Raw genomic sequence first — 18,920 nt, forward strand, 5'->3', positions numbered from 1 at the left:
GAGTGGCATTACTATCATTGCCTTATGTGGCTATATTGATTGTGAATGTGTGTGTGTGTGTGTACACACGCATGCACGCGCACACGGTACTACACACATTCTTCCGTCATTTGGTATCTGCGTTTAATCACTCTCACCTTTTACTGACCCTGTCATTCCCACCAACGGCGTATCTGCTTTCTAGCACCTGTAGCCTCACGGAGTGCCAGCCGTCTCATAATACACACACACACACACACACACACACACACACACACACACACACACACACACACACACACACTTGCAGGCCGACATACGGTATACAACTATACACGCACCCCTATGATACTAATTCTATAAGTGGGTGCTAAAGTGTTATGTCTAGGACTCCAAAGGATTTTCATCCCGTGTTCAACGTGCCATTCTTTCTAGAAGTTTCCCCCTGCGGAGGCTGGCGAAAGCTTAATGGCTCCGATGAATGCAGTGACGACTGGCACGCTTAACTGACAGCTTAGTTTGACCCGACTGAAGCCAAGTTCATTCTTTAACCGCCACTCGTTGCTATCCTTCTGCATGCGAGTCATTTCCTTCCACAATGCAAAAGCTAAAATTGTCCTGTGGGGAAAGAAAAAAAAGAAAAGGCTTTTGACTATACTTGTGTGAAACCTTTTCTCTCCCCCAGACCAAAGAGCGAGGCTCCACCAGAGTGCACGCTCTGAACAACGTCAACAAAGTACTTCAAGTCCTGCATCAAAACAACGTGAGTGCACACTGATCACATCTCTGGGCCTGTTTGTTTCACCGTTTTGTGCCTCATTTCATTCAGTCAGCAGTTGCTGTTAATCTTTACTTCATTTGTTTATTAACATTATGCTGGATCCAGCAGCAGAGCTCATTTCCATCAAAGGAAACGACACGGAAATGCTTGAATGTGTGCCCTTGTCCTTGATTTTGCACGCACGCACGCACGCGCGCACACACACACTATCTGTCTCTCTCTTCCGCTCTGTAATTGTATGATAGCCAGTCAACATGCTTTGAACCTTGGCAGTGGTAGGAAGATACGGGGCACAGGGTCTTTGCAAGGGGAACAGCATCGACCATGAGTCTATGACCCCTTTTCCACCGGTTGGTTCCCAATGGGGAAAAGCTTCAGTTCTCTTTGGTTCTTAGTCCATGAGCCAGAGCTCCAAAATTGGAATGTTAATTGTGACCACAGGTCGCAGTAAATTATGAAATAGTGCATTTCCCGCCAGTTGGTCATGCCCCATATATGGTCATGCCTCGTGACATCAAAGGATGTCATCAATATGTCATCCATATATGGAGATCCCTGATGTCATCAATATTGGCCAGCAACCACAAACCGTTCGATCTCCAGATATGGAGCTGACCTGTTCTGACATTCCATATGTTGATCCTTCCACATCCATCCTCTTCGATGTCTCCTTTTTGATTGACACCTGTCCATTTAAACTCTAGACGGGCCTGCCCAAAAGATATTTGTGCAGCCGTGCCCGGCAGCTGGCGAAAACTAGAGTTCTCACAGGCCTGGAAATGAAAGCCCGGCCATACCTGGGCCCTCATCAAACCCTCAACCCTGTACACTCAAGACACTGGCCCCGCTGCCACCCTTAGATCTCCACATATGGAGTTGGCCCGTTCTGACATTCCATATGTTGATCTGACCTCATCAAACCCTGTACACTCAAGACACGCTCCATATATGGCCAGTACAGAATTCATTCCATATGTTGATTTGACCCCCCATGCCAAAGTGCCAGCGCTCGCCCAGCAGTCTGCTGTCACCCAGGCGGATGCGTGACCACTCAATTCATAATTAACGTTCCATGGACTAAGAACCAAAAAGAACTGAACCGGTTCCCATTGGGAATCAACTGGTGGAAAAGGGGTCTGTGTGCGTGACCTACGCTTTCCCACAAGGGCCAGTGAATGACCAACCACCAGGGTTTGAACCGTGCAATGCATGCTTGTGTATTTTTAGCCTGTGTGTGTGTGTAGATGCGCTGTGTGGACCTCTCGCCGCAGATTAATGGGTGTTGTTGCAGTCGCATCACCTCCTTAGCTGCTTCCGCAAGTTCAAGTGTGTGAATGTCAAGTGATGGTTGCCCATTGACACCACACGTTTCTTCTTTTGTTTCCCCAGGATGTGTGGGAAGCTTTTGAATCCATTATCTTTTTAGCTTGGGAGTTAACACTTACGTTAACACTTACACACAATTACCAATTAGTAATGGAAAATGTGTAGGACACACATGTTAATTCTGTAGAATAGATAGGCGTTTGCAAAACATTGCTCCATCCATGGCTCCTTCTAATTATCTCTGTCTCTGTCTCTGTCTCTGTCTCTGTCTCTGTCTCTGTCTCTGTCTCTGTCTCTGTCTCTCTCTCTCTCTCTCTCTCTCTCTCTCTCTCTCTCTCTCTCTCTCTCTCTCTCTGTCTCTGTCTCTGTCTCTGTCTCTCTCTCTCTCTCTCTCTCTCTCTCTCTCTCTCTCTCTCTCTCTCTCTCTCTCTCTCAGGTGGATTTGGTGAACATAGGGGGAACCGACATTGTGGACGGAAACCACAAATTGACCCTGGGCCTCATTTGGAGTATTATCCTTCACTGGCAGGTGAAAACACATTACACACACACGAACGCACACACACACACCAAGACTCATTGCCGTTTGCCTTGCCTGTGTGTGCACCTGCTGCCCAATTAGGGTCTGATGAAAGGTGTGTGTGTGTGTGTGTGTGTGTGTGTGTGTGTGTGTGTGTGTGTGTCAAACATACTGCGTTTATCCATGGCCATTGGAAGGGCTGAACTGTTCATAGTTTGAAACTGCAGAGTTGGTGAACATTTACAATTGAAGCCCTCTCATGAAATGAGAAAGGGTTCGCATCATATTGGGGCAGGGGTCTTCAACGGGTCCTCAGAGTTACTACAGGGGGGCTGCCAAAATCTCAATGCAATCTCACAATGTGAGCTTGTAGATCTGCTATTTTCATCAAAGAGGGAAGTGTAGAGGGGGTGGAAAGAGCAGACCAAGTACAGAGCCAAAGGTAAAGTTTACTAAGTATTGCAATTTGAGGGTTAAATATCCGAAATAAACAATTTAAAAAAATGACACGATGCATCTAATCCAATGCATATGAAAAGGTTTAATCTGCAAACACAATTTCATACAATACGTAGTAGCTTCATCGGCCTGAAAAACGGCATCAGTATATCAATTATCCATTTATAAATTTGTCTTGTATGTTTAAAACGCTTAAACTATTTTCGGATTATTTGCTATATTTTTTTAGATTTACATTCAAACTTGACTGAACGATTGAGTCGATGTGAGCTAAACATTTCAATGAGTCTTGGATCACTCTGCACTGGTGGTTGAATGTGCCGCGCTACGAGCTTGTAGGTCTGCTATTTTTTTTTAATCGTGAAAATGTGCCCCAAATGTTTGAATATTTTCGTTCAGAGCAAATGTTTTGAACTCAAATCTTTGCTTCTGGGGAGGTCCCTGGAAAAACATATTTTCAGATGGGGGGCCGGCGGCCAATTACATATAATTTTTGGCCTAAATGGGTTAAGCTGCGTTCAGACCTGAATATAAATATATATATATATATATATATTTATTTTTTTCTCGTCTTTGCATTGACGTTGTATGTAATCGCGCCGCTCTAACCATTCAAGTCTGAACGCACCTTTAGTGTGCTTAACCTTATGTTTACGACTGTTGCAACATCTCTGATTCCACTCTAGCCCTTCCCTCTTTAGCCTCCTCGGCTTCCTGTCTCTCTGCAGTCTACACTTATACTATATGGTATCTAATAAGGCAATATTTACCTTAAAGAAGTCTTCTCTCCAGGGGACTGTATTCAGCTAGACTTTTCGAATCACTCCGCGAGGTAAACTTTGGCAAAACAAAATAGACACCATGATCTTTAGTTAAATATGTTCTGTTTACCTACCTGAAGCGAGCTTCAAGTCTCTGCAAGTTTATGTTCCATACTGTACTGAAACGAAACCACAGCAGTATGCATTATAACATGACAGTAATGTGCCGAATGCAGGTACCCTGTATACACTTTCTTCTACTGGATGTTGGTTTGTTAACTGTTGGGGGAGAAAACTTACACTTTAAGCTAATCCTCTGGGGAGGTGGTGTTTTTACACCAGCTCCTACAAGCTGTGGAAAGCTTTTTTTAATTTTCTTTCGGTCATTTGAATAGGTATATATTCTTTCAGAGCGAACGTTTTTTTTTACTTCGAAGTCAGGCCTAAAAGGGTTAAACAAACATTACCAGGCAGCCCTCACTTCACACAAGTGTGATTCCCCCCCCCCCCCCCTTCACCTTGAATAGGTGTGTATTTAGGTATAGCCATTTCTTAACACCTGTGCATTCTGTCTGTCTGTCCGTCCGTCCGTCCGTCCTCTGTGTCTCCAGGTGAAGGACATCATGAAGAACATCATGTCCAACCTGAAGCAGACCAACAGTGAGAAGATCCTGCTGAGCTGGGTGCGTCAGTGCAGCCGCTCCTACCCACAGGTCAACGTGCTCAACTTCACCACCAGCTGGGCGGACGGCCTGGCCTTCAACGCCATCTTACACCGCTTCAGGTCTGTGCGTGTGTGTGTGTGTGTGTGTGTTATCACTGTATCACTGAATATGTATTTGGCCAGAGGACCCCCCCCCCCCCCATGGAAATATTTCTGTGCCTGGGATCCCCATACAACAGTGGTTTTCAACCAGCGGTCCTTGAGGGGGATCCAAGTGGTTCCCAGCTAAATGACGGAGAGTTGGTAACCAAAGGGACCCTTATATAGATCTTTTGAGAGTGTAACATGAAACCATATGGACGTATGGGTCCATTCGGGTTTCTTTTTACTCTCTCAAGAGTTAAATTATAGTTAAACATCTGCATTACTTAATTACAAGACGTTTACACATTTGGAGAGAATGTAGATTTTTTTTTTTTAAGGATTGTCTCTCCTAATGGTACCAATATCAATACACAATCTAATCCAACGCAATGCTAAATCTCGTCAAAAACGGTGGTCCGTGGCTCAAATCCACTACCAATACAAGATTTGTGTTGTTAACTAATCAGTCAGTCCCAGCTTTGGCCAGCAGGTTGGGGAAGGCGGGCGGCTCTGACGTTTCCCAGCCCGCTCTGGGGGACCTGGGAAGAGATCCATGCAGTGTCACTGGGGAAAGGTCACGCTGGCCATTGACGGGGTCAGCGCGCGGCCTGGCGTGTGTACACAGCCCCGCGTCCCTCTGTTTACGCCTGTCATGTCACCGCTCGCTCGGCCGCGCTGTTATGTGTGTCTTTGTCACCCCCTCGTCTTAACATACACCCGCTCACACGCGTGTGCACACACCTCCACACACACACACACACACACACACACACACACACACACACACACACACACACACACACACACTTATATACAGGCCTGTAGGCAGTGTGAGAGGCCAGTGTTGGTTTTGACCTGGTCTAGGGTGCATCACTGAACACACACACACACACACACACACACACACACACACACACATTCCACACTAACTGGCCTCTCAGCGCGAGCCCCTCCTCCTCCCCGCACCAGCAGTGGACGGCAACCTTCTGCTGTCAGTCCATGAAGCATAGTCGAGCTTGTTTTCAACGACCAAATGAAGCATGCATGCCTGCCTGGCGATCTCACTTTTACAGGCAACTACAGAACATGCATGTGGTAGCACTGCATCTACATCTATGTACTGCGGACTGGTTCAGGGTCACACTTCTGAGTAAGCACGCCATGACTTCAGATGAAACCCCAATGGAAACAAGCCCCCGGGGGGGGGGAGGGGTGTGTTATCCTTTTAGCACTGTACCGTTTTCAAACTTGTTTAGTGGCCGGTCATATTCCTCCCTCGTTTAAAAGAACTGGAGCGCTCTAACGAAAACATTACCGGTCATGATTGACTCTTCTCCGACATCTCAGGGTCACTGCCTATAGCGACTCTTCAAGTGTGTGACGAAGTGATCATTAACTCAGCTGACGATCAGACGATCAACTGCAACTTAAAAGAGGCCTGGCTGGATGCACATTCAGCTGACTCCACTCTCTGTGTGTGTGTGTGTGTGTGTGTGTGTGTGTGTGTGTGTGTGTACTGTGTGCGCGTGTGTGTACTGTGTGTGTGTGTGTGTGCGCGTGCCTTCCTTCAGGCCCAATGTTTTCAGTTGGGACCATGTGGTCAGCCTGAGCCCTGTGGAGAGACTGGAGCACGCCTTCACCGTAGCCAAAGAGCAGCTGGCCATTGAGAGGCTACTAGACCCAGAAGGTACTGCAATGCTTAATTTATCCCTGAGTTGCTTGCAGCTGCCGACATCAGGATAACGATTTTATTATTAGTGCAGCCGCGCTCGGCAGCTGGCGAAAACTATCTGGGCCCTCATCAAAAACCCTGTACACTCAAGACACTGCCCACGCTGCCACCCTTAGATCTCCATATATGGAGCTGACCTGTTCTGACATTCCATATTTTGATCAGATCAAACCCTATACACTCAAGACACACTCCATATGGCCAGTACATCATTCATTGTCATTATTATTATGTTTTCATTATAATTAGTTTAAGCTCATTTGGTAGCGTTAAGGAAGGTCACTCGTTAAGCCCTTCTGTTTTTTGAGTGGCGCGACCACTCCAAGGAACAGCAATGTCCGTGTTCACCTACCTATGTGGCCATGAGCACCAGTATGAGTACCAGTAGGGGCGCTGTTGTGCCAGAAACAGAGAGAGAGAGAGATAGTTTTAGTGCTGCACTGTTGCCTGCTAATGAGAGAGAGAGAGAGAGAGAGAGGAGGGGGGAGAGGGAGAGGGGAGTTGCACCACTTTGTGAAGAAAATGAAACGTGAAGAAAATAAATCGTGCACACTGTGCATTCCAGAATAAGGAGGACAGAGACACTTTCACTCATTGCTTAACAAAACATCCTCCTCCTCCTCCTCCCGTCTCAGACATTGCGGTGCAGTTGCCGGATAAGAAGTCCATCATCATGTACGTGACGTCGCTGTTCGCCGTCCTGCCCAAAGACGTCACCATGGAGTCGATCAGAGAGGTGGAGACGCTGCCGCGCAGGTACAAGGTGGAGGCCGACGACGCTGGCTCAGGCCTCAGCGCTCAGGTAAAGTACACAATGGGTCAGCGTGTGCTGGATTTCTTCAAAGCAATAATGCACTTTATTACAATTCTGTATTGCCCTTTAACCCATTCTGACCGGGAACCCATTTTGGTGTCAGCATCATGTTATGCTTTAGCTATTGAAAAATAGCAGACCTACAAGCTCGTAGGTCTGCTATTTTTGAAAAATCGAAGAACGACTGACATTTTTAGAATCTGATCTCAGGTCAGAATGCGTTAATCAGACCAGTGTGTGTCCAGTGGAAACCTCGTATGAATCTGATCTCAGGTCAGAATGGGTTAAAAACGCTGCTAAACCTGCATATACCGTAGATGCACTTTATTTATACCTTGTACTTGTATGCATGTTTTCATGCTTTGTCTCGTAGTGTAATGTGCTTCACTGCCTGCCTGTTTCGTTTTTGTATGTTTTGGGTGGGGACTGCGGATGAAAATTAGCATCTTTGCTAAATCCGGTGTATTTACATCCATTTCGTCCATTTAATATGCATTGACTCGTCAAAATAAACAAAGTAAAGTACAACACTTTGAATAAATAGAAATAGTGTTTGATAAAAAATAATTTGGCGACGCAACCCACAGCCCCTGCTCTAGACTAGGGCCGTGCGAAATGGACAACATGGAATAATCACGATCATTTTGACCAAATACCAAATGCTATATTGTCCAGGCCTACTGCAGACCCTGCTGTGTTCTACCTAGAGCAAGCATGTGATTGTACTTTAACTTTTTTTCCCCGGCGACACCGCCATCTGGTGACTGAATTGATACTCGAAGAACGCCACCATCCACTCCAATGTTAACCGTCTTATTTTGAAAGCCGTTTCTCTCGGAAAGGGAGAAACGGGAAGTGAATAATCACTATGTACTAGTCTGTCTGTAACGGGTCCTGCACATTTTATTTAATTCACCCAAAGCATACATTTTGTAATCATATCATTTATAGAAATGAGCCGCAAATCAAGCTTGTTTTGATCAAAAAATAGCCTGTAAGAAGAACCGGAGAAAATAAAAAAAACTGGTCCCATAGACGGCTTAACCCAGCTGACTTTTCACTTCAGTTTTTTTCCTGTTTACTTCATGGCAATGGAACCGTGTTCCAGGCGCTAGTAGAACAGAATTGTTAACTGTAATCAATATATATATATATATGTATATATTTTTAAAGCGCCAAAAAACAATCCCGTCGACGAGAGCCCAAGTAAGTAAAGGCGTCAAAAGACGGATCTGGAATGAGTTAATGTGCAGCTTAGATGAGTCTTCCACGTCGCCCCTCCCGATAATCAGATTCAAGGCTGACCAGAACTTGTACAGCAAATATTTGACAGTATTGTCCGATTCATTCTTTTTTTTTCTCCCCCCCGTCATTCTCCTTTCTAAATGTGTGCTTTAGTGTGCCCCCTTGCTAGCGCCTAGCGCTACTCAAGGGGAATGTACTGACTCACCCCTCTGACATGGGTGGCGGGGTGGAATGCTAATGGCTTTGTGGCAGATGAAAGATGCATGTGCGGATTCTCTTCAGCGCTGTCATTGGCCTGCATGCTCCCTCCTTGATGGGGAAAACCTACGTTTATATCACCGTTTCCCCCAAATAGAGGGTCGGGGCCCATTTGTGGGTCGCCATTTTTTTTTTTATGGGTCCTTTATTTTTTGTTTCCTACATTTAGGTTTTAATTGTTATTTGAAAAGATTTACAAAACACATTCGCAAAAATAGCTAAGATTGTCATGAATTGAAAACAAAATTCAAATATTTTTTCAGTAATTTCACCTAAGGACTTCCATAAATTAGAAAACGTATGTTTAACATGTAGTGAAAAAAGCCGATCTACAAGCTCACAATGTGGCGTGAATCGACACGTTGTGAGCTTGTAGATCGGCTATTTTCACCAGTTTGGGTCCCGGGCAAACGTCTTCATTTCTCTCTTGGGTCATGGGCTAATAAGTTTGGGAACCACTGGTTTACATCTTTAGAAGAAATGTCCGTCACATGCCGTACAGTCGTACATATTTGCGCTGATCAGACATGTGACATCTGTGTCACACGTCAGAATGTTGCCGCTCATCTGCTCGGTGAACTTTTGATTTGAATCTTTTCACGATGTTTCATGATCTCCGAACAGCTTTACTTAAAGGGACACTTCACCCCTTTGGCAAACAGATCTTATTTTAATGATGTTTGGGAGACACAAATCGCTTTCCTGGGGTTTTTATGTGTTTTTGGATGTTTTAGTATTTCCAAGTACATGATGTCTTGGGCACTGGGCTCACACCTGGCACCTGGGCTACATGTTGTCTCAGTAAGACAGACAAGGAGGAGCATTGGACCAAAGCATTATGGGAATTGTAGTCCTGGAAAGAAGTGAGCCCAGTGTCCATGGCGCGTCATTCCAAAACCTATCCGGGTTGTGCAAGGACGTGCTGTGATTGGCTAGTCGCTGTGATTGACAGCCTAACCCTAACCTCAGTAAAACTATGCTTGCCCGGGGGCGTGGTTATAAGCACAACCCAGCTTGGATTTGGAATGTCGCGTCCATGACAGTATTAAAACATCTAAAAACACATATTACCCACATAAAAAAAGTGTTTCTTCTCTCCCAAACATTAAAATAAGATCTGGTTGCAAAACGGGTGTCCCTTTTAAAACTTGTCATATTATTTTGGACATAATTACAGTTGGTAGGCTCATAGCGCGCCACCGAGTTGCGCGCTATGAGCTTGTAGGTCTGCTTCTGTGGTGGTACTTGGTATCCCCTGATTTAACTCGAGGAAATCCCCACAGATAGAAGCCATGCTTATCCGTCAGACCGTCAGGCAGCTCATCGCTGAAGTGTTTTTTTTTTAAATTCAACCAGAGTTGTTTCCCAGGTGGAAGTTAGTCGGGAATGTCCCAAAACCTCCTTTATTTTTTATTGCCCTGTGGGCAAGTGCTTCCCACGCCTTTTTGGAAGGAGAGCTGGAAAAGACTAGCCTTCAAGTTTTCGCCCCCATTCTGTGATTGGCCCACGAATGAGGATTTTACTTTCCTGGCACACTTCCTCTCCCCATAGGAAGTGATGCGTAATGCTGCTGGTAGGGCCGAGAGAGAGGAGAAATAAAGGCCGTCTTTGTGTAGGATTGTGTGTTGCTTTCCCTTCCACGACCACTTTGAGGTATTTCTACTTTACTTGAGTATTTCCAAATGTACTTACTACTCCACTACATCTCAGAGGCATATTTTGTACTTTTACTCCACTGCATTTATTTGAAAACATTAGTTACTAGACTAGTTACTTTACAAAACTTACAGTATATTAAACACTTCAGCGCTATAGACATTTTGGCCATTTGAAAATAGCCAATCTACAAGTCACAACGAGTCGCAACGCATTGTGAGCTTGTAGTAATGCTATTTTCTAAAGATTTTTATACATTTGAAAACTTGAAATTCCGTACATTTGAATGCCAATACTTTTATACTTTTACTATTCCGGACTATTACTTGTAATTGAGTATTTCTAAATTGTAGTATTGCTACTTTGACTTAAGTAAAACAACTGAGTACTTTTCTCCACCACCAATATTGGGCTGCTGGCGTTCAAGTGGGAAGAGTATTTTTTCTTTTTTTTTTTAAATCACACCCATGTGAAGTGAGAGGCGCTCTTGTCATCATACGTCATCATACATCATCACATTCTGGCCAATCACAATTTGCGTCCTCACTTATGTCATCAATGTTTGTGTTTGAGTGCACAAACACTCAAAACTATAGTCATAGGAAACGGTAGCAAAACAGTGTTTTCAAAGATGGACACATAGGAGGGGCTAGAGCCCCTCAAAAATAAATATTGGTGGGATATTTGGTGCGTGTGCCAGCCTGCCAGGAACACGGTAGCGAAGGCTTTCAATGCTGAGACGGAGCTGGTACATCATATGGTGGTAATAAAGTGTTCTGTTGAGCCAGACCACAGCTATTTTATAGGCCTTCAAGTCAATAAATAGAGCCAGGCTGCAGTTTTCTCCACACCCAGCCCCCACCCTCTCTCTTTCTCTCTCTAAAACACACACACGCACGCACGCACGCACGCACACGCACGCGCACGCACGCACACACACACACACACACACTTTCTCTGCCTCCAACTTTATCTCACTTTTTCTGTTTTTATTCTGTCTTCAACTCTCACTCTCTGTTTTCACTCATTCACTCTCGTTCTCTTTCTGTGTGTGTGTGTGTGTGTTGGGCCTGCACTCTGCTAACAAAGAGGTCCAGAGTTTTGTTGGGTTGTGTCCTCCAAAAAATGGCTAAATGTCATGGAATATTTTCAGCGGATGACCTTTTCCCTAAGCTCCTTGCACAGAGGGCCTAGGTCTCCTTTCAGTCCTTGGAAAACAAAGGCCCGTTTGACTCGTGGCAATCAGAAGATCTATTCACATTTCTCTCATCTCTGCACTCTGCATGGCTTGGCACGGGCAACTGCAAACATCGTTATCTCCTCTTCATTTAATCTCGACTCAAATTTAGAATTTAATTTCATCTTTTTTCACATCAGAGAAATGGAAAGATCTGTGTCTCCATGTCGTCCATGTACCAAGTCTGTATTTATAGTTCCTCCTTCAAATGGATTGAGATTTAGTTCATGGAGCAAGCACTGCATGAACTATGATTGGATGAAGGTTAAAACAAAGCCCACTTTGGAGTACACTCCTTCCGAACTCCACTTTAAGTGCTGTACGTTTTAGGTTTACGGCACATGATCATTGATATGTGAGACTTCACTTTATATAGCAGCGCACATGTTTTATTTTTAAAACTTAATTTATTATTATTTTATTCTAACGGGGGCACCTACTTGGCACCGAGTTGCAACGGCGTGCAGACGTTTATCTGACATACCAAAAGTCCGACATGCGCAAATCACCCGACATGTGTTGTGTCCGCGACATGCGTTGTGACAGCGTGCGGTTAGGGGTTAGCCTGGTGTTTTGGGTAGGGAGTCGGGCTAATGACTGTCAGACTCTTGGTACGTCAGAAAACACATGCCTGCACCCGTTGCAAAAGGCCTTTAGCCCCGTGCCTGTTCCTCTGAAGCAACTGCACTCCTCGAAGCCGTGACGCGAGTGAGCCAGCCTCACCCAGACTGCCACTATGTGTTTGTGCACTTCAGAGCTATTCCTGGAATGAGAGTTGACCTGCCCAGCCGGCCACCACGGGCACACCTCCCAGTGTCTGGTGCCTTTTAGCATGCTATTTATTCGGGGCTGGGCAGAGCCTCCTCCCTGCCAAGTCCAGGCCTCTACTAGGGGTGGGGGGGGGGGGTGGTGTGTGTGTGTGTGTAACCCATTCTGACCTGAGATCAGATTCTAAAAATGTCCACATCCTGACAGTTTTCTGAAAAAGCTATGTTTCTGTGTCTTTTCCTTTTTTGTATGTTTATTTTTGAGTGGTGCAACCACTCCAAGGAACAGCAATGTCCGTGTTCACCTATGTATGTGACGTTCACCTATGAGCACCAGTATAATGAGCACCAGTAGGGGGCGCTGTTTGCCAGAAACGGAGAGACAGTGTTGCACCACTCATTTCACACGGGTGTGATTTTAATTTTTTATTGTGCTAAATCAAATCAATCAAATCCTCTCGTCTCCCAGGGTGTCGCTCTGTCAGAGGTGGAGGAAGCGGTGGGCAGTCCGCGGGCCGAGACGTCGAGCGAGACGCCGAGCGAGACGGAGGGCGAGGCGGACGGCAGCCTGACCATGATGATGATGGAGGTGGACCTGGACGGCTACCAGGTTAGTGTTGGTTTCGTCCACTCGAGGCCTATCTGTTCATAGTCCAGTTTTTGATGAAGAGCTGACCACCTGAAAACTACAACGTGACGTCACGCACGCTACATTTTAGTCGACATTTCAGGTGACTAAATGAAGTTTCATTCCAAAGACTACAACTAAAACTAAAAAAATCTAAATGTTGCTGTCCAACTCAACCCTGCCACACTGCCCCCGCTGGAGGAGGTGCTGACATGGCTGCTGTCTATTATTAAATAATTGTGTAATTTAATAACATTAATTAACTGGAGGAGTTTCTGACCGTGGCTGCTGTCTGTTATTAAATGAATGTATAATATGAATGAACTCAACACTGCCCCCACCAGGCCACCCTGGAGGAGGTTCTGACGTGGCTGCTGTCTTGTTATTAAATGAATGTATAATATGAATGAACTCAACACTGCCCCCACCAGGCCACCCTGGAGGAGGTTCTGACCGTGGCTGCTGTCTGTTATTAAATGAATGTATAATATGAATGAACTCAACACTGCCCCCACCAGGCCACCCTGGAGGAGGTTCTGACGTGGCTGCTGTCTGTTATTAAATGAATGTATAATATGAATGAACTCAACACTGCCCCCACCAGGCCACCCTGGAGGAGGTTCTGACGTGGCTGCTGTCTGTTATTAAATGAATGTATAATGTGAATTAACTCAACACTGCCCCCACCAGGCCACCCTGGAGGAGGTTCTGACGTGGCTGCTGTCTGTTATTAAATGAATGTATAATGTGAATGAACTCAACACTGCCCCCACCAGGCCACCCTGGAGGAGGTTCTGACGTGGCTGCTGTCTGCCGAGGACGCTCTGCACGTGCAGGACGACGTGTCCGACGACGTGGAGGACGTCAAGGAGCAGTTCCACACACACGAGGTAGGGGGTGCCCAGCGCCGTTTAGTAAATATTATAGTGAATAAATGAATAAATAACCCCAAACAGTGGGACGGACGGGGGGAGGGGGGGCATCTTTGAGGTTTGCGGACCAATTTCTATTGGTCGTGAGTTAATATCTCAGCAGCCGCCAAACGGTTTGGGGGCTGCTCGGCAGCCATGACCCGGAAACAATCTATTAAAAAAAAGTTGACTTTACGTTGCTAGCTTACATTGCGATCATTTTAATTTATACGATATATGATCCAAAAAGCGTTCATATTTTGCGGAAGAGCGTCCTGGATTAGGAGATACGAGTCATTCTTTCCGCCGCGCTAACATGTAAGTCAACGGCAAGCTAATATGAGCCCAGAGCGTTAGCATACGGCAGCCGAAAGGCGAACGGGCAACAAAAAAAAATCAGAACAATTCTGAATATTCTTATCTCGCCCCGTATCATTGAGGATGCGCTAGGACGTCCAGCGACGTCTAAGGCTCAGCTCGTTTTTAATCCTTAAGACGCCCAGGGACGTCTTACGTACAGAAACTGTTAATAGAACGAACGTACAGATATGCTGCGAGCTTAGCCTGTTGCTAACGTGACCCCCCTCCTCTCTCTCTCTGCGTCTCTCTCTCTCGCCTCTCTCTCTAATGCAACTCTAACGCGACTCTCTCTCTCTCTCTCTCTCCCCCGTTGAAGTTGCAATAGTTGGATCACTGCAGTGTTGCACTGTTCATATTAGCTGCTTATTATTCCTATAGGAAATGGCCTACCATACATTTAATTTTTATGTTATTATTTGCATCTAAACTGCAGTACATAGGATAGTAAATAGTACTGTGGCCAGATTTGACTGAGGGACTGCCATTTGATTTTATTTCATGTCATATGAAAGCAGGGAATCATAGTTTAAAATTGATATGTTGATTTTATTATGGTATTTACCATAGGCAATATGCCAATATTGTCATATATATTTTTAATTAAATTGACCAGTTGGCACCCGCAACTGCAGTTTTTAACATTTTATGAGGACTTGGTTTCAACAAATGAGTCCAGTACAGGGTTCTAACTTCTAACTGTCTAACAGGCCCAAAATGTGATTTATTCATTATGATCCGTTTGAAAAGTAGAAATATAGCTGCCTCCTTCCAATAAAAGCCCGGTATCTGAAACGTTTGAGACAAATCAAAGCCCCGGATTATAAATGAGGATTTACGGTAATTTATATTTAAAAAAATGTTTGTGAGCTTGTAGATCTGCTGTTTTCACTAGTTTGGGTACCAGGCAAACGTTCCCTTTTATCTTTTGCGTCTTGAGCTAAAGTGTGGTTGATCCCCCCCCCCCCCCCCCCCCCCCCACAGTGCAACAAGTTGACGCTATATTACCTACACACACTTTGTCCTTCAGATGTGCTCGGCGATATATTGTTCATTCATGCTGCTTTGAGCCTCCGGTGTCCCATTGAACATGCTCCGTACATGTCGGGAATGCCAGGAATTCTGTTGAGCACAGTGGAACGCGGCACTCTGTGGCAAACTGTGCCCTAGCTCATACTGTACTTGTGTGTGTGTGTGTGTGTGTGTGTGTGTGTGTGTGTGTGTGTGTTGCAAGCACAAATGCATGCTATATGGGTCTTTAATAGGCTGCACTCCCTTGGCTGAAAAGTGAATGTTTGAGAGTTTACTGTGTGGAATCCAGGTCAGAAAAGAAAAGCCGGTCGCGAAATACCCAAAGCCTCTTTAAGAGCAGCTTTTCAAGAGGATGAAAAGAAGGGGAAAAAAAGCGACGTCCAAAAACAATGTGCTCAGAACAAGTGCCCAGTTGGAAAATGCTTACTCATCCAGAGCGCTCTGAGGGGGAGAGAGAGAGAGAGAGAGAGAGAAAAAAGGACAATAACTCAATTCACTAGCTGGCTGATTGCTCACCACAACAGCTAAAACAAACGCAGCTCATCTAGCTGAAGGGTTAAAAGCAAGCTTGTCTAAGTTCTTGTCTTTCTTCCAGCTGAAGAGCTTTCCCCCCTCTCTCCTCTTTTCTGTTTTGCGATTGGCCTCAATTGGCCTCTTCAGAGAACCACCCCGCTCCCAGAGTGTTTGTGTGTGTGTGTGTCCCCGACAACATCACCCCCGAGGACAAGCGGACTGCGGTGACTCAGAATGCATTTAGCCCATTCAAAGTCTTCTGAAAGAATATATATTCAAAGATTTGTGCCGCATTTTCACGATTTTTCAAAAATAGCGGACCTACCAGATCGTGGCGCGCCACACGAGCTGGTAGATCTGCTATTTTTCAATAGCTAAAGTATAACATAATGCTTAGTTAAAACACCAAAAGGGGTCCCCGCCCAGAATGGGTTGGAGGGGATGAGGGTCGAGGTTAGCTCGATTTATGTATTATTTGCAGGCGGGGAAACGGACCCAGATGTTGATGAGAGGTTGCCAAGCGTCTGTGCCAATGTGCAGCATATTATAGAAACGTCCGTATTAGGCCAAACATGTCACCTGGCTCCTCTCACTGGACATTAAGAGTCGTTTTGGTATTGGATCATGCAAACTGTCACCCTGACTCCGTACAGAAAGTACAGTAGGCAGTGGTGTGAAGTACATTTCCTCAAGTACAAATATTTCTACGGGAGTATTTCCAGTTTTCAGTACTTTTACTTATAATCCACTTCCTCTCAGAGGTAAATATAGTCATTTTACTCCACTACAATTATGTGATTACATTTTAATTATTATAATTACAAAACATACATTAACCACTTCAGCCCTATATACATTTTGGCCATTTGAAAATAGCCAATCTACACAATGCGTTGCATGTGAGATTGTAGATCTATTTACAAAAGAATTATATACATTTGAAAACTCGTGAAATACTTTCTGCTTTGTTGTACATTGTGATACCAATACTTTTGTATTACTGTGTAATAAGTAATACTTCCGGTACCCATCCTAATCTATTATTTTCCCATGAAAATATGTGTTGTCTTTAGTCTGTGGTTGCTGAACAGTTTGTTGAACTCCCTCTGGTGTTGTCAGAGTGGACTTTGTTTAGACAGGTACATGGTGATGGGTATCTTGGTAGACTTGTAGACCTGACCATGTAGCTTTAAACGGACAACATCAACGTGATTGACTTAGTCCCCATCTTGTAGCTAAAAACATATGAGTAACTAAAATGAATTGGACAGCCCAGTAGTGCTGCACCAGTCTGGCTCAAATTTAGAAATGAGATCGCGTATAGGAAGGAGTCTGAATCTATCCAATCTTTTTTGATTAATTGTGCTGCACACTGTGGGCACGGTGGCACAGTTGGTAGTGCTGTCGCCTCACAGCTAGAAGGTCCTGGGTTCGATTCCCGCTCGGGACGCGGTGGGTGTGTGTAGCCCAGGATCACATTAGATAATTTACACAGAGGTGAAAAATGGGTTACAAAATCGTGGGATGAAAAAAAAAAAAAAAAAGATTGTGCAGCACTGCCCAAATCAACTCTCACCCCCCCCCCCCCCCCCCCCCCCCAGGCCTTCATGATGGAGCTGACGGCACACCAGAGCAGTGTGGGTAATGTGCTACAAGCAGGGAACCAGCTGATGGCCCAGGGTAACCTGACCGAGGAGGAGGAGGACGAGATCAGGGAGCAGATGACCCTCCTCAACTCACGCTGGGAGAGCCTCCGAGTGGCCAGCATGGACCGACAGGCCAGGTACACACACACACACACACACACACACCGGACAGTTACCATACATTTAGGCCTGAAACCCCCCCCAGAAAACAGAAACGGTGTGATTTATTGGAAAATGTATCGGGCGCTGTCACAGTACCGTGTATGACATTTCTATTGACATATGCCTATCTATTGACGCCACGTGGTAATCCATGGCCATATATTGCTAAACGGCTTATCTTATTTTACAGCAGTGTTGACTTGATATTTCATGCATTATTGATTTAGTTCTGGTATTGGGCTACACAGTACAACACGGTCCCAGTGCTGTAGCAATATATTATGCGTTTTCTACGTATTAAGATGCAAGTATATATAAAGTATATATAATGTATGTATAATATGAAATGGCAGCTGAAGCCCGACACACACCAGGTGCGACGCAGCACAGGCGTTGCCGCGCGGCAACGCCTGGAAAATAGAACAGTGGCGTATCGGAGCGTCAGGCGAGGCGTGAACGCGCGTCGGACACCGCCGGTGTGCGATGGGTTCAATGAAAATAACGGAGGCGGCTGTTTTGACACGCGGCGTTCGCAGACTGTGTGTGTGTGGGGCTTGAAAGAGCTCACATTAACCAGTAAGACGCCCTGAGGGCATCCGCCTGGGTGATGGCAGATTGCTGGGCGAGCACTGGCGCTTTGGCATGGGGGGGGGGTCAGATCAACACATGGAATGAATTCTGTGCTGGCCATATATGGAGCGTGTCTTGATTGTGCAGGGTTTGATGAGGTCAGATCAAAATGGAAAGTCAGAACAGGTCGGCTCCATATATGGAGATCTAAGGGTGGCAGCGGGGGCATTGTCTTGAGTGTACAGGGTTTGATGAAGTCAGATGTGGTCAGATCAATATATGGAATGGACTTCTGTATTGGCCGCCCTGCGTGCACGCATCCGCCTGGGTGACTGCATACTGCGGGGCGTTTTGGCATGGGCAATTTTCAGGCCTGTTAAGAACTGTAGTTCTCGCCGGCTGCCGGGCGCGGCTGCACTAATAACTTTGGGGCAGGCCAGTCTAGAGTTTAAAATGGACAGGTATCAGTCAAAAGGGAGACATCGAAGAGGAAGGATGGATGGGGAAGCCGGGTCAACATATGGAATGTCAGAAAAGGTCGGCTCCATATATGGAGATATAATGGTTTGAGGTCAGATGTAGAGTTGCTGGCCAATATTGATGACATCAGCGATCTCCATATATGGATTACATCAGGGATCTCTCTCTCTCTCTCTCTCTCTCTCATTCCCTCTCTCTCTCTCTTCCCAACTTTGCTTCACTCTCTCTCCCTGTTCCTCCCTCCGACGTATTCCTCTAGCTCACTCTTGCTCTTTCTC

The 18,920-nt window shown here is 45.5% G+C and overlaps 1 protein-coding gene across 4 annotated transcripts in view; it reads left to right on the forward strand.

The window, feature by feature from the left end:
* utrn (utrophin) overlaps nt 1-18,920 on the forward strand; it is a 254,571-nt gene that overhangs the window by 31,779 nt on the left and 203,872 nt on the right. For all 4 annotated transcript variants that reach the window (XM_080791556.1, XM_080791561.1, XM_080791557.1 and 1 more), the window contains exons 5-12: nt 665-742; nt 2,523-2,615; nt 4,438-4,610; nt 6,206-6,321; nt 7,002-7,168; nt 12,813-12,953; nt 13,748-13,861; nt 17,386-17,567. In XM_080791556.1, coding sequence (XP_080647682.1) covers nt 665-742; nt 2,523-2,615; nt 4,438-4,610; nt 6,206-6,321; nt 7,002-7,168; nt 12,813-12,953; nt 13,748-13,861; nt 17,386-17,567 — 1,064 coding nt within the window. The remainder of the gene's footprint in view (nt 1-664; nt 743-2,522; nt 2,616-4,437; nt 4,611-6,205; nt 6,322-7,001; nt 7,169-12,812; nt 12,954-13,747; nt 13,862-17,385; nt 17,568-18,920) is intronic.

Source organism: Protomyctophum bolini, assembly GCF_963924005.1.
Source record: "Protomyctophum bolini genome assembly, chromosome: 19".
NCBI lineage: Eukaryota > Metazoa > Chordata > Actinopteri > Myctophiformes > Myctophidae > Protomyctophum > Protomyctophum bolini.